General features: G+C 43.8%; 1 protein-coding gene across 3 annotated transcripts in view; it reads left to right on the top strand.

The window, feature by feature from the left end:
- LOC121540695 (protein diaphanous homolog 2) overlaps positions 1 to 27,369 on the top strand; it is a 677,119-nt gene that overhangs the window by 501,624 nt on the left and 148,126 nt on the right. For all 3 annotated transcript variants that reach the window (XM_041849734.2, XM_041849750.2, XM_041849742.2), the window contains exon 25: positions 17,635 to 17,799. In XM_041849734.2, the coding sequence (XP_041705668.1) occupies positions 17,635 to 17,799 (165 nt within the window). The remainder of the gene's footprint in view (positions 1 to 17,634; positions 17,800 to 27,369) is intronic.

The raw sequence follows: 27,369 nt of genomic DNA, 5'->3' as shown, positions 1-27,369 counted from the left end.
ACGCAAATGCCAGTCTTTGTCGTCACCAGTCTTGGTATCTATCCACGATACACTGTGCAGTGCTATCCATGATACACTGCACGGAGCTATTCTGAGTTACGGTTGTAATGCGGAGAGCTATGAATTAATGTTTACCGATTAGATCAGCCGTCAGTGGAAACGAGATGTTTGACCTTTTTTCGACTTGACAAGACGAAGCCGGGACCAAGTAAACACGGCAGATCTGCATTGTCATGTTTTCACTGAAGGGAGATGACACAAGGAACACAGCGTGGGACGAGCAGGGTGACATTAGGCTTCTGCTCTAGAAATAGGACATGAATGAGACGATGGATGACACATCTTATGTAATACATTTGATAAGCATGTTTTTGTAAGTGTGAGTGTGTGTGTGTGGTGTGTGTGTTCCACCAGAAAAGGCATAAGAAATATGATGACACCTTTATTATACAGTACATGTGACACACAAATAAGTGTTTGTGTCTGCATTTACCACTGGAGATAGACATGGTAGATACAGTACATTTACCACTGGAGATAGGCATGGTAGATACAGTACATTTACCACTGGAGATAGGCATGGTAGATACAGTACATTTACCACTGGAGATAGGCATGTTAGATACATTTACCACTGGAAATAGGCATGGAAGATACATTTACCACTGGAAATAGGCATGGTAGTTACATTTACCACTGGAGATAGGCATGGTAGATACAGTACATTTACCACTGGAGATAGGCATGGTAGATACAGTACATTTACCACTGGAGATAGACATGGTAGATACAGTACATTTACCACTGGAGATAGGCATGGTAGATACAGTACATTTACCACTGGAAATAGGCATGGTAGATACATTTACCACTGGAGATAGGCATGGTAGATACAGTACATTTACCACTGGAGATAGGCATGTTAGATACATTTACCACTGGAAATAGACATGGAAGATACATTTACCACTGGAAATAGGCATGGTAGTTACATTTACCACTGGAAATAGGCATGGTAGTTACATTTACCACTGGAGATAGGCATGGTAGATACAGTACATTTACCACTGGACATAGGCAGATATGATTGCATGTTTTTGATACATGTTATATACAGTACATATTTGTTTGTGTACGTGTGGGTGTCTCTACATACAGTACCAGTCAAAAGTTTGGACACACCTACTCATTCCAGGGTTTTTTCTTTAGTTTTACTATTTTCTACATTGTAGAATAATAGTGAAGACATCAGAATTATGGAATAACACATATGGAATCACGTAGTAACCAAAAAAGTGTTAAACAAATTAAAATATATTTTATATTTGAGATTATTTAAAGTAGCCACCCTTTGCCTTGATGACAGCTTTGCACACGCTTGGCATTCTCTCAACCAGCTTCATGAGGTAGTCACCTGGAATGCATTTCAATTAACAGGTGTGCCTTCTTAAAAGTTAATTTGTGGAATTTATTTCCTTCTTAATGTGTTTGAGCCAATCAGTTGTGTTGTGACAAGGTAGGGGTGGTATACAGAAGATAGCCCTATTTGGTAAAATACCAAGTCCATAATATGGCAAGAACAGCTCAAATAAGCAAAGAGAAATGACAGTCCATCATTACTTTAAGACATGAAGGTCAGTCAATATGGAACATTTCAATAACTTTGAAAGTTTCTTCAAGTGCAGGAGCAAAAACCATCAAGCGCTATGATGAAACTGGCTCTCATGAGGACCGCCACAGGAAAGAAAAACCTTTGAATGAGTACGTCAAATAAAATAAAATAAAATTGTATTTGTCACATGCGCCAAATACAACAGGTGTAGACCTTACTGTGAAAAGCTTACTTACAGTGGCATGCGAAAGTATTCACTGCCTTGGCATTTTTCCTATTTTGTTGCCTTACAACCTGGAATTAAAATTGATTTTTTGGGGTGTTTGTATCATTTGATTTACACACCATGCCTACCACTTTGAAGATGCAAAATATGTTTTATTGTGAAACAAACAAGAAATAATACAAAAAAACAGAAAACCTGAGCGTGCATAATTATTCACCCCCCCAAAGTCAATACTTTGTAGAGCCACATTTTGCAACAATTACAGCTGCAAGTCTCTTGGGGTATGTCTCTATAAACTTGGCACATCTAGCCACTGGGATTTCTGCCCATTCTTCAAGGCAAAACTGCTCCAGCTTCTTCAAGTTGGATGGGTTCCGCTGGTGTACAGCAATCTTTAAGTCATACAACAGATTCTCAATTGGATTGAGGTCTGGGCTTTGACTAGGCCATTCCAAGACATTTAAATGTTTCCCCTTAAACCACTCGAGTGTTGCTTTAGCAGTATGCTTAGGGTCATTGTCCTGCTGGAAGGTGAACATCCGTCCCAGTCTCAAATCTCTGGAAGACTGAAACAGGTTTCCCTCAAGAATTTCCCTGTATTTAGCGCAATCCATCATTCCTTCAATTCTGACCAGTTTCCCAGTCCCTGCAGATGAAAAACATCCCCACAGCATGTGCTTCACTGTGGGGATGGTGTTCTCAGGGTGATGAGAGTTTGGGTTTGTGCCAGACATAGTGTTTTCCTTGATGGCCGAAAAACTCAATTTTAGTCTCATCTGACCAGAGTACCTTCTTCCATATGTTTGGGGAGTCTCCCACATGTCTTTTGGCGAACACCAAATGTGTTTGCTTATTATTATTTTTTAAGCAATGGCTTTTTTCTGGCCACTCTTCCATAAAGCCCAGCTCTGTGGAGTGTACGGCTTAATGTGGACCTATGGACAGATACTCCAATCTCCGCTGTGGAGCTTTGCAGCTCCTTCAGGATTATTTTTGGTCTCTTTGTTGCCTCTCTGATAAATGCCCTCCTTGCCTGGTCTGTGAGTTTTGGTGGGCGGCCCTCTCTTGGCAAGTTTGTTGTGGTGCCATATTTGTTCCATTTGTTTATAATGGATTTAATGGTGCTCCGTGGGATGTTCAAAGTTTTTGATATTTTTTACAACCTAACCCTGATCTTTACTTATCCACAACTTTGTCCCTGACCTGTTTGGAGAGCTCCTTGGTCTTCATGGTGCAGCTTGCTTGGTGGTGCCCCTTGCTTAGTGGTGTTGCAGACTCTGGGGCCTTTCAGAACAGGTGTATATATACTGAGATCATGTAACAGATCATGTGACACTTAGATTGCACACAGGTGGACTTTATTTAACTAATTATGTGACTTCTGAAGGTAATTGATTGCACCAGATCTTATTTTTGAAACAAGTTATTTTTTTCATTTCACTTCACCAATTTGGACTATTTTGTGTATGTCCATTACATGAAATCCAAATAAAAATAAATTTAAATTACAGGTTGTGTAATGCAACAAAATAGGAAAAATGCCAAGAGGGATGAATACTTTCGCAAGGCAATGTACAAGCCCTTAACCAACAATGCAGTTCAAGAAATATAGTTAAGAAAATATTTGCTAAATACACTAAATTAAAAAATAAAAGTAACACAATAAAATAACGACTCAAGGGGGTGCAGTTAGTCGAGTTAGTTTGTAGATGTAGGTTGTGGTAAAGTGAGTAGCAGCAGTGTAAAAACAAAGGGGAGGTGTCAATGTAAATAGTCAGAGTGGCCATTTGATTAATAGTTCAGCAGTCTTAAAGCTTGGGGGTAGAAGCTGTTAAGGAGTCTTTTGGACCTAGACTTGGTGCTCCGGTACCGCTTGCCGTGTGGTAGCAGAAAGAACGGTCTATGACTTGGGTGACTGGAGTCTTTGACAATTTTTGGGGCCTTCCTCTGACACCGCCTAGTATATAGGTTATGGTTAGCTGGAATCTTCGCCCCATCGATGTATTGGGCCATACGCACTACCCTCTGTAGCACCTTACGGTCGGATGCCGAGCAGTTTTCATACCAGGCGGTGATGCAACCGGTCAGGATGCTCTCGATGGTGCAGCTGTATAACTTTTTGAGGATCTGGGGATCCATGCCAAATCTTTTCAGTCTCCTGAGGGTAAAAGGTGTTGTCATGCCCCCTTGTCACGACTGTCTTGGTGTGTTTGGACCATGATAGTTTGTTGGTGATGTGGACACCAAGGAACTTGAAGCTCTCGACACGCTCCACTACAGGCCCGTCGATGTTAATGGAGGCCTTTCCGGCCCTCGTTTTCCTGTAGTCCACGATCATCTCCTTTGTCTTGCTCACATTGAGGGAGAGGTTGTTGTCCTGGCACCACATTTCCAGGTTTCTGACCTGCCTATAGGCTGTCTCATCGTTGTCGGTGATCAGGCCTACCACTATAGTGTCATCAGCAAACTTAATGATGGTGTTGGAGTCGTGCTTGGCCACGCAGTCATGGGTGAACAGGGAGTACAGGAGGGGACTAAGCATGCACCCCTGAGGGGCCCTGGTGTTGAGGATCAGCGTGCAGATGTGTTGTTGCCTACACTTACCACCTGGGGGTGGCCCGTCAGGAAGTCCAGGATCCAGTTGCAGAGGGAGGTGTTTAGTCCCAGGGTCCTTAGCTTAGTGATGAGCTTTGTGGGCACTATGGAGTTGAACGCTGAGATGTAGTCAATGAACAGCATTCTCACATAGGTGTTCCCTTTGTCCATGTGGACAGTGTGGAGTGCGATTGAGATTGCGTCATCTGTGGATCTGTTGGGGTGGTATGCGAATTGGAGTGGATCTAGGGTTTCCGGGATGATGGTGTTGATGTGAGCCATGGCCAGCTTTTCAAAGCACTTCATGGCTACCGATGTGAATGCTACGAGGCGGTAGTCATTTAGGCAGGTTACCTTCACATTCTTGGGCATAGGGACCATGGTGGTCTACTTGAAACATGTGGGTATTACAGACTTGGTCAGGGAGAGGTTGAAAACGTCAGTGAAGACGCTTGCCAGTTGGTCTGCGCATGCTCTGAGTACCCGCCCTGGTAATCCGTGGGGCCTTGTGAATGTTGACCTGTTTAAAGGTCTTGCTCACATCGGCTACAGAGAGCGTGATCACACAGTCGTCCGGAACAGCTGATGCTCTCATGCATTCTTCAGTGTTGATTGCCTCGAAGCTAGCATAAAAGGCATTTAGCTCGTCTGGTAGGCTCGCGTCACTGGGCAGCTCGATGCTGGGTTTCCCTTTGTAGTCTGTTATAGTTTGCAAGCCCTGCCACATCCGACGAGCATCAGAGCCGGTGTAGTAGGATTCATTCTTTGTCCTGTCTTGACACTTTGCCTGTTTGATGGTTCATCTGAGGGCATAGCGGGATTTCTTATAATCGTCCGGATTAGTGTCCCACTCCTTGAAAGTGGCAGCTCTAGCCTTTAGCTCGGTGCAGTCACTGTGGGGATGACGTTGTCAATGCACTTATTGATGAAGCCGGTGACTGAGGTGGTATACTCCTCATTGCCGTTGGATGAATCACGGTACATATTCCAGTCTGTGCTAGCAAAACAGTCCTCTAGCATAGCATCCGCTTCAGTTTTACAGTTTTGAATGTCCCGTTGGTAGGATAGTCTCGAACGTAGATCTTCGAGTTTGTTTTCCAGTAATTGCACGTTGGCCAATAGAACCGATGGTAATGGTGATTTACTCACTAGCCTACGAATCCTAACAAGGCACCCAGACTTTCTCCCTCTGTATCTCATCCTTTTTTCATTCAAATTACAGGGATTTTGGCCTGGTCTCCGGAGAGCAGTATATCTTTCGCATCGGACTCATTAAAAATCTTTGTCCAGTCCGAGATGAGTAATTGCTGCTCTGATGTCCAGAAGCTCTTTTCGGTCATAAGAGACGGTAGCAGCAACTTTATGTACAAAATAAGTTACAAACAATGCAAAAAAAATACAGATAAAATAGCACAGTTTGTTAGGAGCCCTTAAAATGGCAGCCATCCCCTCCGGCGCCATTCTCCAAAATGTGTGTCCAAACTTTTGACTGGGAGTGCATTTGGAAAGTATTCAGACCCCTTGACCTTTTCCACATTTTGTTACGTTACAGCCTTATTCTATTGTTTTTTTCCCCTCATCAATCTACACACAATACCCCATAATGAAAAAGCATGACATATCACATTTACATAAGGATTCAGACCCTTTACTCAGTACTTTGTTTAAGCACCTTTGGCAGAGATTACAGCCTCAAGTGTTCTTGGGTTTGACGCTACAAGCTTGGCATTCCTGTATTTGGGGAGTTTCTCACATTCTTCTCTGCAGATCCTCTCAAGCTCCTTCAGGTTGTATGGGGAGCGTCACTGCACAGCTATTTTCAGGTCTCTCCAGAGATATTAGATTGGGTTCAAGTCCGAGCTCTGGCTGGGCTACTCAAGGACATTCATAGACTTGTCCTGAAGCCACTCCTGTGTTGTCTTGGCTGTGTGCTTAGGGTCATTGTCCTGTTGGAAGGTGTGTGTTTGCCCCCAGTCTAAGGTCCTGAGCGCTCTGGAGCAGGTTTTCATCAAGGATCTCTCTGTACTTTGCTCCGTTCATCTTTCCCTCGATCCTGAATGGTCTCCCAGTCCCTGCTGCTGAAAAACATCCCCACAGAATAATGCTGCCACCACCATGATTCAACGTAGGGATGGTGCCAGGTGTCCTCCAGACGTGATGCTTGGCATTCAGGCCAAAGAGTTCAAACTTTGTGTCATCAGACCAGAGAATCTTGTTTCTCATGGTCTGAGAGTCTTTAGGTGCCTTTTAGCAAACTCCAAGCGGGCTGTCATGTGCCTTTTACTGAGGAGTGTCTTCCGTCTGGCCACTCTACCATAAAGGCCTGATTGGTGGAGTGCTGCAGAGATGGTTGTCCTTCTGGAACTTTCTCCCATCGCCACAGAGGAACACTGGAGCTCTGTCAGAGTGACGATCGGGTTCTTGGTCACCTACCTGATCAAGGCCCTTCTCCCCCGATTGCTCAGTTTGGCCAGGCGGCTAGCTCAAGGAAGAGTATTGGTGGTTCCAAACTTCTTCCATTTAAGAATAATGGAGACCACTGTGTTCTTGGGGACCTTCAATGCTGCAGAAATGTTTTGGTACCCTTCCCCAGATCTGTGCCTCGACACAATCCTGTCTCAGAGCTCTACGGACAATTCATTCGACCTCATGGCTTGGTTTTTGCTCTGACATGCACTGTCAACTGTGGGACCTTATATATACAGGTGTGTGCTTTTCCAAATCATGTTCAATCAATCAAATTTCCACAGACTCCAATCAAGTTGTAGAAACATCTCAAGTAGGATCAATGGAAACAGGATGCACCTGAGCTCAATGTTGAGTCTCATAGCAAAAGGTCTGAATACTTATGTAAATGTTTTTTTCTGTTATTTATTTTATTTTATTTTTTAAACATGTTTTCATTTTGTCATTATAGGTAATTGTGTGTAGATTGATGAGGAAAAAATTGAATTTGATCCATTTTAGAATAACGTAACAAAATGTGGAAAAAGTCAAGGGGTCTGAATACTTTCCGAAGGCACTGTATGCATGCACTTGTCCTGTCTCCCAGTCTCCCAGTCTCCCTGTTTCATCGTCTCCCTGTCTCACCGTCTCCCTGTCTCCCTCTCTCCCTGTAACCCTGTCTGTTTATGCTGTACACACAGCTTGCTAGGATCCATCTTGGATGTCTGTGAATGGCACAATTATTTCTGCTGACCAACTCAATCATTTAATAGTTAACCCACACTGACCTAACACCCTATGGCTGATTGTTCACTATCCAGTTCCAATCCATTTCAGTTGTCATTACATCACGTTGTGATCACTCCGCTCATTGAGTTGTTGCAACAACAGCTGGGTGCAAGCGAGGAGCTGTGAATACTCAAGTGAGGCTAACTCGCCCTTCGTCTCCGCACACATTAATATTTCAGCGGTGGGCATAGCAGAATAAATTGACAGTAAAATGGACGCTGAATCTGCCTTTTCATTTTTTAAATGATGTGGAGGAGGGAGACGGTCTCACTGTTGATGATGGAGAGTGAGAGAAGGTCATGACTCGTTGTCGGGGGAAGAAGATATGTATTTAACCACTGACAACAGGCCTATCCTTTCAGTGTATGCACTTGATACATTGACAGACGCACTGATCTGCATTCAGCTGCCAGCCTTACTCAGAGATAACCTGACAGACCAATGTAGAAACCTATTCCCATTTAATTCTCTGTGTGTGTGTGTGTTATACTGTTGTAGATGACAGATCCAGCTCAGGCTTTATACACATTTTCACCAGTACTCAACACTATCTCCTATTCCTGTGTGTTCAGTACCGTCTTGTCATTTAACATTTCCTGTGAATTAATCGATGGTAAACCTGCATCTTTCCCAGTCAAGTTCAACATTTGCAAATCAGCATTAAGCAGTTCTATCACAGTCTACATTCATTGCATTCACTGTATAAACACGTAACTGTGCTTTATGAAGTTATTTGAAATGGAGCCAATATCCATGTGCATTTTAGTTTCTCTGTTTTTCTCTGACTTCTCGTCATAATCACTAGTTATTGTCCCAAATGGCACCCTAGTCCCTTCATAGTGCACTACTTTCTTATGTGCACTATGAAGGGAATAGGGTTCCAACTCAATCATTCCATACTTAACCCACACTGACCTAACACTAGGCTATAAGTAGGAGCTAAGTGCAATGGTCAGGTCACTCTGAGGAAGATGTCAGCTTGACGTCAAAACATCAGTCACCTGTTCGTATCCTGTACAATGGATTAAAGTGAATTAATCATTTTGGAAGTTTTTCTTGTTAAGCCATCCTCACTGACCTAACACCCTATGTCTGATTATTCACTATCAAGTTCCAATTTGAGAGAGAGAGAGAGAGCCACACACAGACAAAGATAGAGAGATACTTATGGAGAAAGAATAATGGAGAGGGAGGGAGTGATAGAGAGGCAGAGAGGGAAAGAGAGAGAAGAAAGAGAGAGAGAGACAAAGAAAGTGATAAGAAGACAAGACATCAATATGAATGAGAATGAGGAAGAAATAGTTTGTCTATGGCATGTTGTTGAGCCCATCCAAATTGTTGTGTTAATTACTTTGGACAACGTCCATCAATTTTCAAAGAGTTTTGCGGCGCTGTGGCATTTCATTTGGTACAAATATAATTACTTTCACTGTGTGAAATGAACCCGACTTTTGTTCTTTTCATGGGCACAACAAACAATTTTTCCTACAATCAAATTGATTTTTTGATAGTTGGAGAAGTATTATGGTTGTTATTGACTAGAAGTATACATTCAGACAGTTGAGGATAGGCAGATCTTCTGAGTCTGCTCTCTCTCCAGGTTTCTTCCTTATAAGGAGTTTTTCCTGTTGTTGTTTTTGCAACTGTGCTGCTGCTTCCTCTTTGGCAGGGTTAATTTAGGCAGGATTAATGTAGGCAGGGTTAATGTAAAGCACTTTGTGACAAATGTTAAAGAGCCAGCATAGAGTATACAGTGCATTTGGAAAGTATTCAGATCCCTTTCTCTCATTTTGTTACGTTACAGCCTTATTCTAAAATAGATTAAATTGTTTTTTTCCCCGCTCATAAATCTACACACAATACCCCATAATGACAAAGCAAAAACAGGTTTTTAGAAATTTTTGCCAATGTGTTATTTTAAAAACCCCGGAAATATCACATTTACATAAGTATTCAGACCCTTTACACAGTACTTTGTTGAAGCACCTTTGGCAGTGATTACAGCCTTGAGTCTTCTTGGGTATGACGCTACAAGCTTGGAACTCTGCAGATCCTCTCAAGCTCTGTCAGGTTGACTGGGGAGCGTCGCTGTACAGCTATTTTCAGGTCTCTCCAGAGATGTTCGATTGGGTTCAAGTCCGGGCTCTGGATGGGCCACTCAAGGACATTCAGAGACTTGTCCCGAGGCCACTCCTGCATTGTCTTGGCTGTGTGCTTAGTGTTAGTCTACCTTTAGTAAAACAGGCAAAGCATTGTGTTAGTCTACCTTTAGTAAAACAGGAAAAGCATTCTGTTATTCTACAGTGGGGAAAAAAAGTATTTAGTCAGCCACCAATTGTGCAAGTTCTCCCACTTAAAAAGATGAGAGAGTAATTTTCATCATAGGTACACATCAACTATGACAGACATATTGAGAAAAAAAAATCCATAAAATCCCATTGTAGGATTTTTTATGAATTTATTTGCAAATTATGGTGGAAAATAAGTATTTGGTCACCTACAAACAAGCAAGATTTATGTCTCTCACAGACCTGTAACTTCCTCTTTAAGAGGCTCCTCTGTCCTCCACTCGTTAACTGTATTAATGGCACCTGTTTGAACTTGTTATCAGTATAAAAGACACCTGTCCACAACCTCAAACAGTCACACTCCAAACTCCACTATGGCCAAGACCAAAGAGCTGTCAAAGGACACCAGAAACAAAATTGTAGACCTGCACCAGGCTGGGAAGACTGAATCTGCAATAGGTAAGCAGCTTGGTTTGAAGAAATCAACTGTGGGAGCAATTATTAGGAAATGGAAGACATACAAGACCACTGATAATCTCCCTCGATCTGGGGCTCCACGCAAGATATCACCCCGTGGGGTCAAAATGATCACAAGAACGGTGAGCAAAAATCGCAGAACCACACGGGGGGACCTAGTGAATGACCTGCAGAGAGCTGGGACCAAAGTAACAAAGCCTACCATCAGTAACACACTACGCCGCCAGGGACTCAAATCCTGCAGTGCCAGACGTGTCCCCCTGCTTAAGCCAGTACATGTCCAGGCCAGTCTGAAGTTTGCTAGAGTGCATTTGGATGATCCAGAAGAGGATTGGGAGAATGTCAGATGGTCAGATGAAACCAAAATAGAACTTTTTGGTAAAAACTCAACTCGTCGTGTTTGGAGGACAAAGAATGCTGAGTTGCATCCAAAGAACACCATACCTACTGTGAAGCATGGGGGTGGAAACATCATGCTTTGGGACTGTTTTTCTGCAAAGGGACCAGACGACTGATCCGTGTAAAGGAAAGAATGAATGGGGCCATGTATCGTGAGATTTTGAGTGAAAACCTCCTTCCATCAGCAAGGGCATTGAAGATGAAACGTGGCTGGGTCTTTCAGCATGACAATGATCCCAAACACACCGCCCGGGCAACGAAGGAGTGGCTTCGTAAGAAGCATTTCAAGGTCCTGGAGTGGCCTAGCCAGTCTCCAGATCTCAACCCCATAGAAAATCTTTGGAGGGAGTTGAAAGTCTGTGTTGCCCAGCGACAGCCCCAAAACATCACTGCTCTAAAGGAGATCTGCATGGAGGAATGGGCCAAAATACCAGCAACAGTGTGTGAAAACCTTGTGAAGACTTACAGAAAACGTTTGACCTGTGACATTGTCAGCAAAGGGTATATAACAAAGTATTGAGAAACTTTTGTAATTGACCAAATACTTATTTTCCACCATAATTTGCAAATAAATTCATTAAAAATCCTACAATGTGATTTTCTGGATTTTTTTTCTCATTTTGTCTGTCATAGTTGACGTGTACCTATGATGAAAATTACAGGCCTCTCTCATCTTTTTAAGTGGGAGAACTTGCACAATTGGTGGCTGACTAAATATTTTTTTTTCCCACTGTACCTTTAGTAAAACAGGCAAAGCATTCTGTTAGTCTACCTTTAGTAAAACAGGCAAAGCATTGTTTCGCTTTGTCATTATGGGGTATTGTGTGTAGATTGATGAGGGAAAAAAATATTTAATCAATTTTAGAATAAATCCAAATTTGGAAAAAGGGAAGTGGTCTGAATATTTCCGAATGCACTTTATATATTTTAAAACAGACTTTCACATATATTTATTACCTACCACGTTCTTGATACAGTTCTGCACTGCTAGTCCGTCAGACAACTCTGTCAGAACATTGGGTGCACAAAGTTTTCAAAATGAGGAACAATTCTGGGAATCAATCTGTATCTGACCTCTTCTTTTCAATTTTTATCTACTGGTCTGCTGTCACAAACTTCCCAGACCTGAACTCCGAGCTTATGAAACAGAGTTGTCCTCGTTACTGTGTGTACTGTTTAATCAGTCACATTTTATCAGTGTATTTACCATTGGCCAAGGGTATATTCAACATCACTAAGCCACGATTAAGGCCTAATTTTTAGCACACGGCAAAGTGACATAAAAATCGGATCCAAGTCAGACTTACTGTAGCCTGAAAGTAAAGTGCTCAATCTCTCTGTCTCGTCATAAACCCTCAAAAAATAAAAACACACATTTCCCCGGGAAAAACAACGTAAAAATAGATTTTCACAATGGCCACTGATGAGGACAGCAATAAATTACCTTGTTTGTTTACCTGTGTGCATGTGAGAGTTATTCAAATGGCGTGCGTCACTCTCGACGGCGAGGGGTTAAAAAAGCCCTCTTAATAAATCTCCACTAACCCAGTTCCATTAATGTTTATTTAATGCTTTTTCATGTGTCTGTTGGACTCTGGTACTCTGGAGGCTCCGCAGTAAGCCAAAGCTTTTTCTACCCAGGCTCTGAGGCTTCTTTATCCTCTCTGTCCCTCTGTCCACTGCCAGGGGCCTGTGAACCAAATGACAAGTAGACTGGACACAGCCCATCCGGCTGAGCAGCAAAGTGATAGAAAAGGAGGGTGACAGAGAGTGATGGAGAGAGGGAGGGGAGAGTGTGAGCGGCACCGTAAGCCATGTTCCAAACTATTGCCATGGCCCCACATTTCAGGACATGTCCCTTGGACAGCAGCATTGGGTTGAGGCAGGTATGGCCGTGGTGGCACCAGGTGCCAGCTAGTACCAGCCTGTTGTGTTGTATTGTGTTTTATGCAGGACAGAATGGGAGGCCACACATTAGCTGGCGCAGACTGGCAGCCCCCTGTGACGGGCTGTGGCAGAGACCGCAGAGGCTGTCACAGGGTATTAGCGCCCGGGCCTACTCATGGGATGGGATGTGACCTGGTAGTGCTGAGGTGGAGGGAGGAGGGAGAGAGAGGCGAGACAGGGACTGACACAGAGAGGTGGGCTCAGACGGACTGAGAGTGGAGGGATGGTCGGCTCAGACTGGCTGAGAGTGGAGGGATGGTGGGCTCAGACTGGCTGAGAGTGGAGGGATGGTCGGCTCAGACTGGCTGAGAGTGGAGGGATGGTGGGCTCAGACTGGCTGAGAGTGGAGGGATGGTGGGCTCAGACTGACTATGACAGAACACAGGTCTCTACTAGGCGGAATGTTGTTAAGAATCCAACAATGATTTGATATTTAAAATAAATAGCTGACAAGCCTCTTGAGTTGATAACTCAGTAAGGATCAGTTAGGATTGTCCACATTATGTAAGTAAGGGATATTGCACAGTGCAGGCAAAGATGGTACACAACTACTATATTGTTCTAGGAATCTAAATGGTGATTTAATATTCTGAGTACTGGACAGTCTAATAGCCAGTACATACATCCATAGATTTATCCATACTACATCCCTTTTAACAGCCCACTCAAACTCCATAACAATGACAGTGCAGTGCAGAGGAAATGCAGCCTTTCCTTTCCTCCTTTGAGGACAGCTGGTGGAGAGAGAGAGGAGGGAGGGAGGGAGAGGAGACAAACAGGCAGAGAGCCAGAGGAGGCTGACAAACAGGCAGAGAACCAGAGGAGACTGACAAACAGGCAGAGAACCAGAGGACGCTGACAAACAGGCAGAGAACCAGAGGAGACTGACAAACAGGCAGAGAACCAGAGGACGCTGACAAAGAGGCAGAAAGGCAGAGGAGACTGACAAACATGCAGAGAGCCAGAGGAGACAGACAAACAGGCAGAGAGCCAGAAGAGACAGACAAACAGGCAGAGAGCCAGAGGAGCCTGACAAACAGGCAGAGAGCCAGAGGAGACTGCGTTATGCTTTACCTTGTGACCCTTCTTTGTCTTTCCGCTCAGAGCTTTTTGTAGCCAAGGTGACGAAGGCAACAGGCGCAGCGCTGAGAGCACTTCTGAAAGTTTCTTCTCTCGCTCTGAGTAGGGGACGATATGGAGGAGGGAGACAGGGAAGAAAGACAGAGATTGTGTGTGTGTGTGTGTGTGTGTGTGTGTGTGTGTGTGTGTGTGTGTGTGTGTGTGTGTGTGTGTTTGAGATAGAGAGAATGGGGAAATAGCAAAAAAAGTAGAAAGAAAAAAAGCAGCACAATGGAAGAGAAGAGAGCAGCAGAGAGGAAGAAAGAGAATAGTAGACTGACAGAGAGACTGGATCAGAAATTGAGAGATGCCGTTTGAAAAGGCTGCATGCTAACACTGCTGAAGGACAGTCTGGTGTCAGATACTGTCAATATGACATGGATTTAATGTCGAAATAACAGGAGCCTCACATCAGTCCACAGACGGACTGAGAGACAGCCAGGCAGACAGACAGACAGCAGACAGACAGCATCCCTTCACTGCTCTGAAACAATTACCCCAGTGTACCGAGGCCCAGTCACTCATGCTAAACAGCAAACGGCACAGAATGCATGCTCCACCACAGCACAGCCAAGTAAGCAGCACAAGCACAGTTAACTGAATTTTGACTTACCTCCTTGCATCATCCATTCACCACTTCTCATCCCCAATACTTACTTACTTCAGCCTGTCTCTCCCCAGGGAGCATAGGCCATTGATGACTCCTCTCCATCGCACTCTTTTGTTAAAATACACTACCAGTCAAAAGTTTAAATTATAGAATAATAGTGAAGACATCAAAACTATGAAATAGCACATATGGAATCATATAGTAAACAAAAAAGTGTTAAACAAATCAAAGATGCCAAGATTGTGCAAAGCTGTCATCAAGGCAAATGGTGGCTATTTGAAGAATCTGAAATATAAAATATATTTTGATTTGTTTAACACTTTTTTGGTTACTACATTATTCCATGTAAGGTCTACACCTGCTGTATTCGGCGCAAGTGACAAATACATTTTGATTTGATTTGATATGTGTTACTTCATAGTTTTGATGTCTTCACTATTATTCTACAATGATAAAATAATAAAAATAAAGAAAAACCCTGGAATGAGTACTGTATATCATAATAATATTGTAATAACAGTAGTATCCTGTATTTTGTAACTAAGCTTGCATAACCTGGATTGTATAAGCACTATTAGGTTGAACATTAAGCTAGAATCATATGACAAAGTGAGTGGGAGTGTTTGTGTGAAACACTCAAACCTGGCATAATTGTGGATTTGATGGAATATTTGGGCTCATTATCGCGTGACACTAAAAGTGCTGGTGAATGGGAGTGAAATATTCACGAACATTGGTTAAGCAGGACCATAGTGTGGTTTAACAGGACCTTATGGTGGTTTAGAAGGACTTTAATGTGGTTTAGAAGGACTTTAATGTGGTTTAGTCAGACCTTAATGGGCGAGAGGTAGAACCACTGTATAACTTTGTTGAAAGTTGGTGTCTTTGAAAGATTGGATGTGTGGAAACAAGGTTTGATGTAAACACCCTTCCATCCAAGTCTTTAGGTCTTTAAGGGGAGCTGGTGGGAGAGGGAGAAAGAGAGAGAAAAATAAATGGATAAAAAGAAAGAGAGGAACACAGAGAGAGAGAGAAATGGTGATTGACAGAGAGAGAGAAAGGGAGAGTGACAGACAGAGAGAGAGAGATATGGAGAGTGACAGACAGAGAGAAATGGAGAGTGACAGACAGAGAGATAGAATGGTGAATGAGAGAGAGAGAGAGAGAGAGAGAGAGAGAGAGAGAGAGAGAGAGAGAGAGAGAGAGAGAGAAATGGAGAGTGACAGACAGAGAGAGATGAAGGGAGAGTGACAGAGAGAGAGAGAGAAATGGTGAGTGACAGACAGACAGAGAGAGAGAAATGGTGAGTGACAGACAGAGAGAGAGAGAAATGGTGAGTGACAGACAGAGAGAGAGAGAAATGGTGAGTGACAGACAGAGAGAGAGAAATGGTGAGTGACAGAGAGAGAGAGAAATGGTGAGTGACAGAGAGAGAGAGAGAGAGAGAGAGAGAGATGGTGAGTGACAGACAGAGAGAGAGAAATGGAGAGTGACAGACAGAGAGAGAGAAATGGTGAGTGACAGAGAGAGAGAGAGAAATGGTGAGTGACAGAGAGAGAGAGAGAAATGGTGAGTGACAGACAGAGAGAGAAAAAGGGAGAGTAAACGAGATAGACAGTGTGACAGAAAGAGAGAAAGGGGGATGAAGAGAGAGATAAAGACACATCTATCAGCCAGATAAATCTAGCATGACCAGGCCTGTGGGGGCCGTAGTGTTGGTCACTGCCAGTGCTGCTGTTGAGGTCTGGTAAACACTGACCCGCTGAGCGCTAATCCAGCTTGTCTCGCCTCCCGCCGGCCCTGCTTTCATCCCCGCTCAGCTGGACCCAACGTCGGCCAGGACACGGCTGTAGCAAGGCCCCACATCAGCCAGCACACCTCCATAGGATCCTCCATAAGAACCCCTGATAGACCACATACACACCAGCCCCATCCATAGATCCACAGCCCAGCCCATAGGCCTATAGACAGCCTTGGACAGCTTTAGACAGCCTTGGACAGATGCAGAAATGCATAAATCGGAATATACAGGTAGATAGATTAAGGATTATGTATGTGATGGATAGAACAGTGGTGGTGTTGGATGCTGCCTTGTCCAATAATCCTCAGTGTGATCGTGTGTTGCTGACAGTGACCTGAACAGTGAGGCTGAGGCGAGTTAGGTAGAAAACCATCGTGGTGTGTGTGTCCCGTCACACTGCTGTGTGTGTGGCTTTCCATGCCTGCTGAGAGTTGTTTTGCACGGTGTGTTCAATAGAGGTGTGTTTTTCTCCTCATCTCACACACTGTCACACTGTGTGTGTGTCCGTCTGTGTTTGTGGCAGAACAACCAGAGTCTATGACCAGTGTCTGGTCTCCATGTGGTCCTCTGGGATAATACTGCATGGACAGCAGCTGTCAATAGCCATTCACCCAGTAGAAAGTGCTTTATCTGCTCAGTAAATTACATAGTGTGGCGTGGGCCGCGTTTCAAGACAAACTGACCCCGCTGTTGTTGGGAGAAACAATAGAACAATGACTGCAATCAGCTATTCCAACAGCCATCTGTGTCGCGGCCGACTACAAAATACATTTCCATTACTCCCGGGCTGCGCGCTATTAGCCCATGGTGCCAATGACTCCAAAGTAAGTTGGAGAGGTTATTGAAACACACATTAGTTTCTCCGACCTCTCCCTGAAAAGTGATGTTTTTTTCAGCATCTTTGGTTTGCGTTCTCAGTGTGTGTGTGTGTGGGTGGGTTTACAAAAGAGTGAATGAAGTGAGGTGGTGGTTTGATAACTAGCTCAATGATGACTGTCTATTGTTGTGTGACATCAAACAGCATGGTGACAAAGTGTTAAGTAGTATCATTTTCGTGATGTCATACCAGTACCCGACCTGGGTTCAAATACTTGAAAATTATTTTCAAATACTTTGAGTGTTTGCCTGGAGTGCCAGAATATGCCTGGAGTGCCAGGTGGGTGTGGTTTACAGTTTTGGGACTGTTCTATTGGTTTATTGAGCAAGGCAAGCCCAAACAGACACAGATAAAGTATTTGAATCTATTTTTCAAGTGTTTGAAACCCAGGTCTAACCAGTACCATTGATCAAACAAAATGTTTATTTCCTTGACTGTACTTCCCTCACGGCTTCTCCAAACATTCACGGGAGCAATATGAGAAGCTGTCCACCATGCACAAGAACATGCAGAAGCTATACGAGAGCCTAGGCAGCTACTACGCCTTCGATCCCCACGTCCTCAGCGTTGAGGACTTCTTCGGTGACCTGGCCTCCTTCCGTACCCTCTTCATGGTGAGTACAGCAAATATAGAGTACACCAGGGGTTCCCAATCTTTTTTGGCCTGCGACCCCATTTTGATATCAATACATTTTTGCGACCCCAACGTATACAAAAAGTGATGTTTATTTATTTATTTTATTTATTTATTTATTTCACCTTTATTTAACCAGGTAAGCCAGTTGAGAACAAGTTCTCATTTACAACTGCGACCTGGCCAAGATAAAGCAAAGCAGTGCGATAAAAACAACAACACAGAGTTACATATGGGGTAAAACAAAACAAAGTCAAAAATACAACAGAAATAAATATATATACAGTGTGTGCAAATGTAGCAAGTTATGGAGGTAAGGCAATAAATAGGCTATAGTGCAAAATAATTACAATTAGTATTAACACTGGAATGATAGATGTGCAAGAGATGATGTGCAAATAGAGATACTGGGGTACAAATGAGCAAAATAAATAACAATATAGGGATGAGGTAGTTGGGCGGGCTAATTTCAGATGGGCTGTGTACAGGTGCAGTGATCGGTAAGGTGCTCTGACAACTGATGCTTAAAGTTAGTGAGGGAGATAAGTGTCTCCAGCTTCAGAGATTTTTGCAATTTGTTCCAGTCATTGGCAGCAGAGAACTGGAAGGAATGGCGGCCAAAGGAGGTGTTGGCTTTGGGGATGACCAGTGAGATATACCTGCTGGAGCGCATACTACGGGTGGGTGTTGCTATGGTGACCAATGAGCTAAGATAAGGCGGGGATTTGCCTAGCAGTGATTTATAGATGGCCTGGAGCCAGTGGGTTTGGCGACGAATATGTAGTGAGGACCAGCCAACAAGAGCGTACAGGTCACAGTGGTGGGTAGTATATGGGGCTTTGGAGACAAAACGGATGGCACTGTGATAGACTACATCCAATTTGCTGAGTAGATTGTTGGAGGCTATTTTGTAAATGACATCGCCGAAGTCAAGGATCGGTAGGATAGTCAGTTTTACGAGGGCATGTTTGGCAGCATGAGTGAAGGAGGCTTTGTTGCGAAATAGGAAACCGATTCTAGATTTAACTTTGGATTGGAGATTCTTAATGTGAGTCTGGAAGGAGAGTTTACAGTCTAACCAGACACCTAGGTATTTGTAGTTGTCCACATACTCTAGGTCAGACCCGTCGAGAGTAGTGATTCTAGTCGGGTGGGCGGGTGCAAGCAGCGTTCGGTTGAAGAGCATGCATTTAGTTTTACTAGTGTTTAAGAGCAGTTGGAGGCTACTGAAGGAGTGTTGTATGGCATTGAAGCTCGTTTGGAGGTTTGTTAACACAGTGTCCAATGAAGGGCCAGATGTATACAAAATGGTGTCGTCTGCGTAGAGGTGGATCTGAGAGTCACCAGCAGCAAGAGCGACGTCATTGATATACACAGAGAAAAGAGTCGGCCCAAGAATTGAACCCTGTGGCACCCCCCATAGAGACTGCCATAGGTCCAGACAACAGGCCCTCCGATTTGACACATTGAACTCTATCAGAGAAGTAGTTGGTGAACCAGGCGAGGCAGTCATTTGAGAAACCAAGGCTATTTAGTCTGCCAATAAGAATGCGGTGGTTGACAGAGTCGAAAGCCTTGGCCAGGTCAATGAAAACGGCTGCACAGTACTGTCTATTATCGATCGCGGTTATAATATCGTTTAGGACCTTGAGCGTGGCTGATGTGCACCCATGACCAGCTCGGAAATCGGATTGCATAGCGGAGAAGGTACGGTGGGATTCGAAATGGTCGGTGATATGTTTGTTAACTTGGCTTTCAAAAACTTTTGAAAGGCAGGGCAGGATGGATATGGGTCTGTAACAGTTTGGATCTAGAGTGTCACCCCCTTTGAAGAGGGGGATGACCGCGGCAGCTTTCCAATCTCTGGGGATCTCAGACGTTACGAAAGAGAGGTTGAACAGGCTAGTAATAGGGGTTGCGACAATTTCAGCGGCTAGTTTTAGAAAGAAAGGGTCCAGATTGTCTAGCCCAGATGATTTGTAGGGGTCCAGATTTTGCAGCTCTTTCAGAACATCAGCTGTCTGGATTTGTGTGAAGGAGAAGCGGGGGGGGGCATGGGCAAGTTGCAGCGGAGGGTGCAGAGCTGGTGGCCGGGGTAGTGGTAGCCAGGTGGAAAGCATGGCCAGCCGTAGCAAAATGCTTGTTGAAATTCTTGGTTATTGTAGATTTATCGGTGGTGATAGTGTTTCCTAGCCTCAGTGCAGTGGGCAGCTGGGAGGAAGTGCTCTTATTTTCCATGGACTTTAAAGTGTCCCAAAACTTTTTGGAGTTAGTGCTACAGGATGCAAATTTCTGTTTGAAAAAGTTAGCCTTTGCTTTCCTAACTGCTTGTGTATATTGGTTCCTAACTTCCCTGAAAAGTTGCATATCGCGGGGGCTATTTGATGCTAATGCAGTACGCCACAGGATGTTTTTGTGCTGGTCAAGGGCAGTCAAGTCTGAGGAGAACCAGGGGCTATATCTGTTCTTAGTTCTGTATTTTTCGAATGGGGCATGTTTATTTAAGATTGAGAGGAAATTACTTTTAAAGAACAACCAGGCATCCTCTACTGACGGAATGAGATCTATATCCATCCAGGATACCTGGGCCAGGTCAATTAGGAAGGTCTGCTCGCTGAAGTGTTTTTGGGAGCGTTTGACAGTGATGAGGGGGTGGTCGTTTGACCGCGGACCCGTTACGGACGCAGGCAATAAGGCAGTGATCGCTGAGATCCTGGTTGAAGACAGCGGAGGTGTATTTAGAGGGTAAGTTAGTCAGGATGATATCTATGAGGGTACCCATGTTTACGGATTTAGGGTTGTACCTGGTAGGTTTGTTGATAATTTGTGTGAGATTGAGGGCATCTAGTTTAGATTGTAGGATGGCCGGGGTGTTAAGCATATCCCAATTTAGGTCACCAAGCAGTACGAACTCTGAGGATAGATGGGGGCAATCAATTCACATATGGTGTCCAGGGCACAGCTGGGGGCTGAGGGGGGTCTGTAGCAAGCGGCAACAGTGAGAGATTTATTTCTGGAAAGGTGGATTTTAGAAGTAGAAGCTCAAACTGTTTGGGCACAGACCTGGATAGTATGATAGAGCTCTGCAGGCTATCTCTACAGTAGATTGCAACTCCACCCCCTTTGGCAGTTCTATCTAGACGGAAAATGTTATAGTTGGGGATGGAAATTTCGGTGGCCTTCCTAAGCCAGGATTCTGACACTGCTAGAACATCAGGGTTGGCGGAGTGTGCTAACGCAGTGAATAACTCAAACTTAGGAAGGAGGCTTCTGATATTTACGTGCAGAAAACCAAGGCTTTTACGGTTACAGAAGTCAACAAATGATAGCTCCTGGGGAGTAGGAGTGATACTGGGGGCTGCAGGGCCTGGGTTAGCCTCTACATCACCAGAGGAACAGAGGAGGACTAGAATAAGGATACGACTAAAGGCTTTAAGAACTGGTCTTCTAGTGCGTTGGGTACATAGAATAAAGGGGGCAGTTCTCCGGGCGTTGTAGAAAAGATTCAGGGCATTATGTACAGAAAAGGATATGGAAGGATATGAGTACAGTTGAGGTAAACCTAAGCGTTGGGTAACAATGAAAGAGATAGCATCACTGGAGGCACCGATTGAGCCGGTCTCGGCGTGTATGGGGGGTGGAACAAAGGAACTATTTGAGGCAGTTTGAGAGGGACTAGGGGTTCTACAGTGAAATTGTATAATAAGAACTAACCCAAACAGCAATAGGCAAGGCATATTGACAAGGGAGAGAGGCATAAAGCAATCACAGGTGTTATTAGAGAGAGCTAAGACAACAACTGGTAATAGCGATAAAGTTTGGGCTGAGGCTAAACAGAATAAACAGGACAGGGTACCGTGTAAAGGAACAGTCCAGCAGGCATCAGCTGTGCAGCTGAGTGATCATAAGGTCCAGTGAACAGCAATATGTGAGTCCGAGAGCAGTTCAAATTGGTGCTTTAGCACAGCTAGCAGGGAGCACAGTTGTAGTTTGAGTGTGCTAGCGGGCCGGGGCTAGCAGATGGATCTTCGTGGTCGTCGCAACGGGAAGCCTGTTGAAACCACATCAGACGATTTCGTCGGCAAACCAGTCGTGTTGGATCGGCGGGGCTCAGTGTCAACACTAGGAGGTCCCCGTCCGGTTGACAGAGAGGTAGATAGCCGGGAGATGGGCCTGAGGCTAGCTCAAGGCTAACTGGTGCTTGCTATAGGGCAATGGTAATTAGCCAACAACAGGTTGCAGCTAGCTAGCTGGTTGCGATGATCCGGCGCTAGGGTCCAGTGATTCCGGCAGAAAGTCTGATAAGCTCTGGGTCGATAGCACGCTGTGCAGACTGGCCGACGAATTGTCCAGGCTAGAGCTAGAGCTGGCTGGTGGATAGTGTAGGCCACGGACAATGGTGAAGACGCTAACGGTGACTAATAGCAAGTAGCCATTCAGTTGCAGCTACACTAGTTTCAGCTTAAGGTTCTTGATGAAAGTTATAAAGAAATAATAGAATCCTTTCCACGTTGGGTGAGGCGGGTTGCAGGAAAGTATATTTAGTTAAAGAATGAAAAGTAAAAATTTAGAAATATATACAAAATAGACAAAAAAAACAAGAAACTGGATATTTACACTAGGACAATGAATAAAACCGTGACCGCACTGCTACGCCATCTTGGATGTAATCAACAACCAATGTTTACTTTTTTAAATTGGGGCTATGACAGTCTATTACAAATCAGTCTGACAGTACTTTTGACAGTATTTCAATCTGAAGGAAGTATGGGTACAGGTGACTGAAATGCATCCGGAAGGTATTGGGAAGTTTAGAAGTTCATCAGGCTATAATTTTGCATGATCTTCTTTCTGCCAGTCTGATTTAGTGCCTGGTCTTGTCCACTCTGTTCTAATGAATCCTGCGTGGCTTGTGGGCATTGTAGAGGGAAACGGAAGACACATGCGTATTCCTGAGAGTCTTATCTTTCAGTGATAGGGTCATAGTATTTTGTAGCTTAATCAATTCGAAAGATAGTGTCATTTGACAAATATATCTTACCTGATCGGTCATGACACACACACACACACACTTGGAACAAGGGCGGCCATTTTGGTCGCATATGCTCCTAAATATTTTGCTGTGCGACCTGTAGTTTTATTTTGGGAGCACCGTGAGACTTTTAAAAAATCACCCAGATAATCATTGTTGTAATGATTACACTTCGCTGTACCATTGTTCCAGAGTGCCCTAGAGAAAATGGTCTCAGCCTAGAAAACTTCTCGGACTAGCCTAATATTCATGGCAGTATTGGAGGGTCAGAGCACAGTGCACAAACAAGACAGAGGGAGAGGGAGAGGAGTTGGCAGCCCACGATGGGACCACTGGGCACCGGGGCTATGGTGCATGCATTTTGCACCTCTCAAAACGTAGTCCTACTGCTAATAAATGTAACAAAGCAAGCTAGTTTATCTAGCTAGATACAGTTGAAGTCGGAAGTTGATGGACCATGTTAGAGTAGAACAGATATTGTAGATGGAGGGCAGGTGAAACATACAGTTGAAGTCGGAAGTTTACATACACCTTAGCCAAATACATTTAAAATGTAAATGCTGCCACCCCCATGCTTCATGGTTGGGATGGTGTTCTTCGGCTTGCAAGCGTTCCCCTTTTTCCTCCAAACATAATGATGGTCATTATGGCCAAACAGTTCTATTTTTGTTTCATCAGGCCAGAGTACATTTCCCCAAAAAGTACGATCTTAGTCCCCATGTGCAGTTGCAAACCGTAGTCTGGCTTTTTTATGGTGGTTTTGGAGCAGTGGCTTCTTCCTTGCTGAGCGGCCTTTCAGGTTATGTCGATAAGGTCCTTTGCTGTTGTTCTGGGATTGATTTGCACTTTTCGCACCATAGTATGTTCATCTCTAGGAGACAGAAAGCGTCTCCTTCTTGAGCGGTATGACGGCTGCGTGGTCCCATGGTGTTTATACTTGCGTACTATTGTTTGTACAGATGAACGTGGTACCTTCAGGTGTTTGGAAATTGCTCCCAAGGATTAACCAGACTTGTGGAGGTCTACATTCTTTTTTTTAATGAGGTCTTGGCTGATTTCTTTTGATTTTCCCATGATGTCAAGCAAAGAGGCACTGAGTTTGAAGGTAGGCCTTAAAATACATCCACAGGTACACCTCCAATTGACTCAAAGGATGTCAATTATCCTATCAGAAGCTTCTAAAGCCATGACATCATTTTCTGAAATTTTCCAAGCTGTTTAAAGGCACAGTGAACTTTGTGTTTGTAAACTGCTGACCCACTGGAATTGTGATACAGTGAATTATAAGTGAAATAATCTGTCTGTAAACAATTGTTGGAAAAATTACTTGTGTCATGCACAAAGTAGATGTCCTAACCGACTTGCCAAAACTATAGTTTGTTAACAAGACATTTGTGGAGTGGTTGAATAACGAGTTTTAATGACTCCAACCTAAGTGTATGTAAACTTCCGACTTCAACTGTAGGCCCATATGGTCTGTATCTCAATAAATGTAAAAATAATAATATGTTCTGGTGCTCCTACATTTTGTTGTGCTCCTAACTTTTTTAAGTTCAACTCAACATTGAATTTAATAAGAAATAGTCCTGCTGTACTTCAACTCAACATTGACTTTAGTAAGACGTAGTCCTACTGTACTTCAACTCAACATTTTACTTTAGTCAGACATAGTCCTACTGTACTTCAACTCAACATTGACTTCAACACAAGGACAAGACTCATGAGGTAACAACAGCATCAAGTCTCTCCATTCCTTGAGAGAGAGCACAGGAAGCACATGTCAAATCTCTCATTGCAGCTCTCCATGTTGTCTGTTGTCTGTAGCGTGTGAGGTGTGGAAGGTAGCTTAGTGGTTAAGAGTGTTGTGCCAGTAACCGAAAGGTTGCTGGTTCTAATCCCCGAGCCGACTAGGTGAAAAATCTGTCGATGTGCCCTTGAGCAAGGCACTTAACCCTAATTGCTCCTGTAAGTCGCTCTGGATAAGAGTGTCTGCTAAATGACTAAAATGTAAATGTAAAATGAAACACTGTTGCTTTTATGTATTTTGTTTTGTTGCTTTTTGTGCTATTGCTCTGGCTGCGTGCTACGTGTTGCTTGTCCTATGTTGCTCTGCATGTGCTCACTGCTCTGTCTGTATTGTTATTGTAATTGTTTTTAATATCCTGCCCAGGGACTGAGGTTGAAAATTAGCCGGCTGGTTAAAACCGGCACTTTTAATGAAACGTTGATTATTGTGCACTGTCCCTGTAAAAATAAACTAAAACTCTCTATTCCTTGAGAGAGAGCACAGGTAAATGCTGTACTAAAGAAATATGTTTTAAAAAATACCAACAGCAGTGGTATTTCTCAATACATCCATACTTCTATCTCAACCCATTAAATCCATGGCTGATGCATTTTACTATCAGTGTGTTACACCAAGTGCAAGAGCAGCCCTCTCAGAACTAAGAAAGTTGGTCCCATCTTAAGACAAGGCGGTGAATTAACTTATTTCATCCGGAGTTGACAAAGAAATTTGCCAGACAGACCTGGGAGCCCGACGACGGAGGGGCGGGCTTATAGGACAGATTAAACCGTACATAAACTGTATGTGCTTCCCAAATGACACCCTATGCATTACATAGTGCCCTGCTTTTGACCAGGGCACTTTAGGGAATAGGGTGCCATTTGGTACGCAGCCTGTGCCTGAGAATGGAATGTATAATGTATCACGGAAGCGTGTAAGTTCCACGCTGATAAAAGAGACTTTGGAAGCTTCTTATCCCCTTTAAATGTACATGGAAAGAAAAGACAGTACATCCGCCTTCGGTGCTTCAAAGAGTCAAGCAGGTCTTAAGCAGGTAGAGGGGTGGGGTAAGTCTGTTGAGGTCTGGGCTTATTGAAACTCTGAAGAGCTTGGAACCGTGGAGGCTGGCTGTTCCTATTTTATTATATTCTAAACATTATTTCTGCATAAGTGTATTAGATGTATTACCTAACTCCCACCGTTTTCAAGGAGCGAGTTAGTAGTATTCGGGTTTCTCTGAATACAGTGACTAAGAATTATGTCGTGGCAATATGGTTTTACCACCTGGATAATGTAAATACACTATATATACCAAGGTATGGGACACCTCTTCAAATAAGTTGATTTGGCTATTTCAGCCACACCCGTTGCTGACAGGTGCATAAAATCGAGCACACAGCCATGCAATCTCCGTAGACAAACATTGGCAGAAGAATGGCCTTACTGAAAAGCTCAGTGACTTTCAACGTGGCACCGTCATAGGATGCCACGTTTCCAACAAGTCTGCCCTGCAAGAGTAGCCCTGGTCAACTGTAAGTGCTGTTATTGTGAAGTGGAAACGTCTAGGAGCAACAACGGCTCAGACGCGAAGTGGTAGGCCACACAAGCTCACAGAACAGGTCCGCTGAGTGCTGAAGCGCGTAGCACGTAGACATTGTCTGTCCTCGGTTGCAACACTCACTACCGAGTTCCAAACTGCCTCTGGAAGCAACGTCAGCACAATAATTGTTTGTCAGGAGCTTCATGAAATGGGTTTCCATGGCCGAGAAGATCACCATGCGCAATGACAAGCGTTGGCTGGAGTGGTGTAAAGCTCGCCGCCATTGGACTCTGCAGCAGTGGAAATGTGTTCTATGGAGTGATGAATCACGCTTTACCATCTGGCAGTCCGACAGACGAATCTGCGTTTGGTGAATGCCAGGTGAACGCTACTTGCCTGAATGCATAGTGTCAAGTTTGGTGGAGGAGGAATAATGGTCTGGGGCTGTTTTTCATGGTTCCAGTGAAGGGAAATCTTAACGCTACAGCATACAATAATATTCTAGATGATATTGTAGATAATTCTGTGCTTCCAACTTTGTGGCAACAGTTTTGGGAAGGCCTTTTCCTGTTTCAGCATGACAATGCCCTCGTGCACAAAAAGAGGTCCATACAGAAATGGTTTGTCGAGATAGGTGACTGGCCTGCACAGAGCCCTGACCTCAACTCCATTGAAAACCTTTGGGATGAATTGGAACGCCGACTGCGAGCCAGGCCTAATCACCCAACATCAGTGCCCGACCTCACTAATGCTCTTGTGGCTGAATGGAAGCAATTTGCCGCTGCAATGTTCCAACATCTAGTGGAAAGCCTTCCCAGAAGAGTGGAGGCTGTTATAGCAACAAAGGGGGGACCAACGCCTTATTAATGTCGATGATTTTGGAATTAGAATTCGACGAGCATGTAGTGTATATATGTCTTCTTCGTAAATGAACAATACATATTTTTTTTTGTGTTCTCAGAAATGGTTGTTCCAGGAAATGTATTCAATGTCATGTACAGTAGGAACAAATTGAGACAAATTACTTATAATGATCCAATTATAAACTAGAACATGTGCGTGAGTATGAGTACATTTCCTGGAAAAATATTTATTGAGAACACTCAAAAATCATGTATTGTTCATTTTCAAAGAACACAGAAACTGCTTTGGATATATTTAGATTATCAAGGTAGTAAAACCATGATCAATT

This window comes from Coregonus clupeaformis, chromosome 3 (assembly GCF_020615455.1).
Source record: "Coregonus clupeaformis isolate EN_2021a chromosome 3, ASM2061545v1, whole genome shotgun sequence".
NCBI lineage: Eukaryota > Metazoa > Chordata > Actinopteri > Salmoniformes > Salmonidae > Coregonus > Coregonus clupeaformis.
This window is presented reverse-complemented; position numbering and strand designations above follow the sequence as displayed.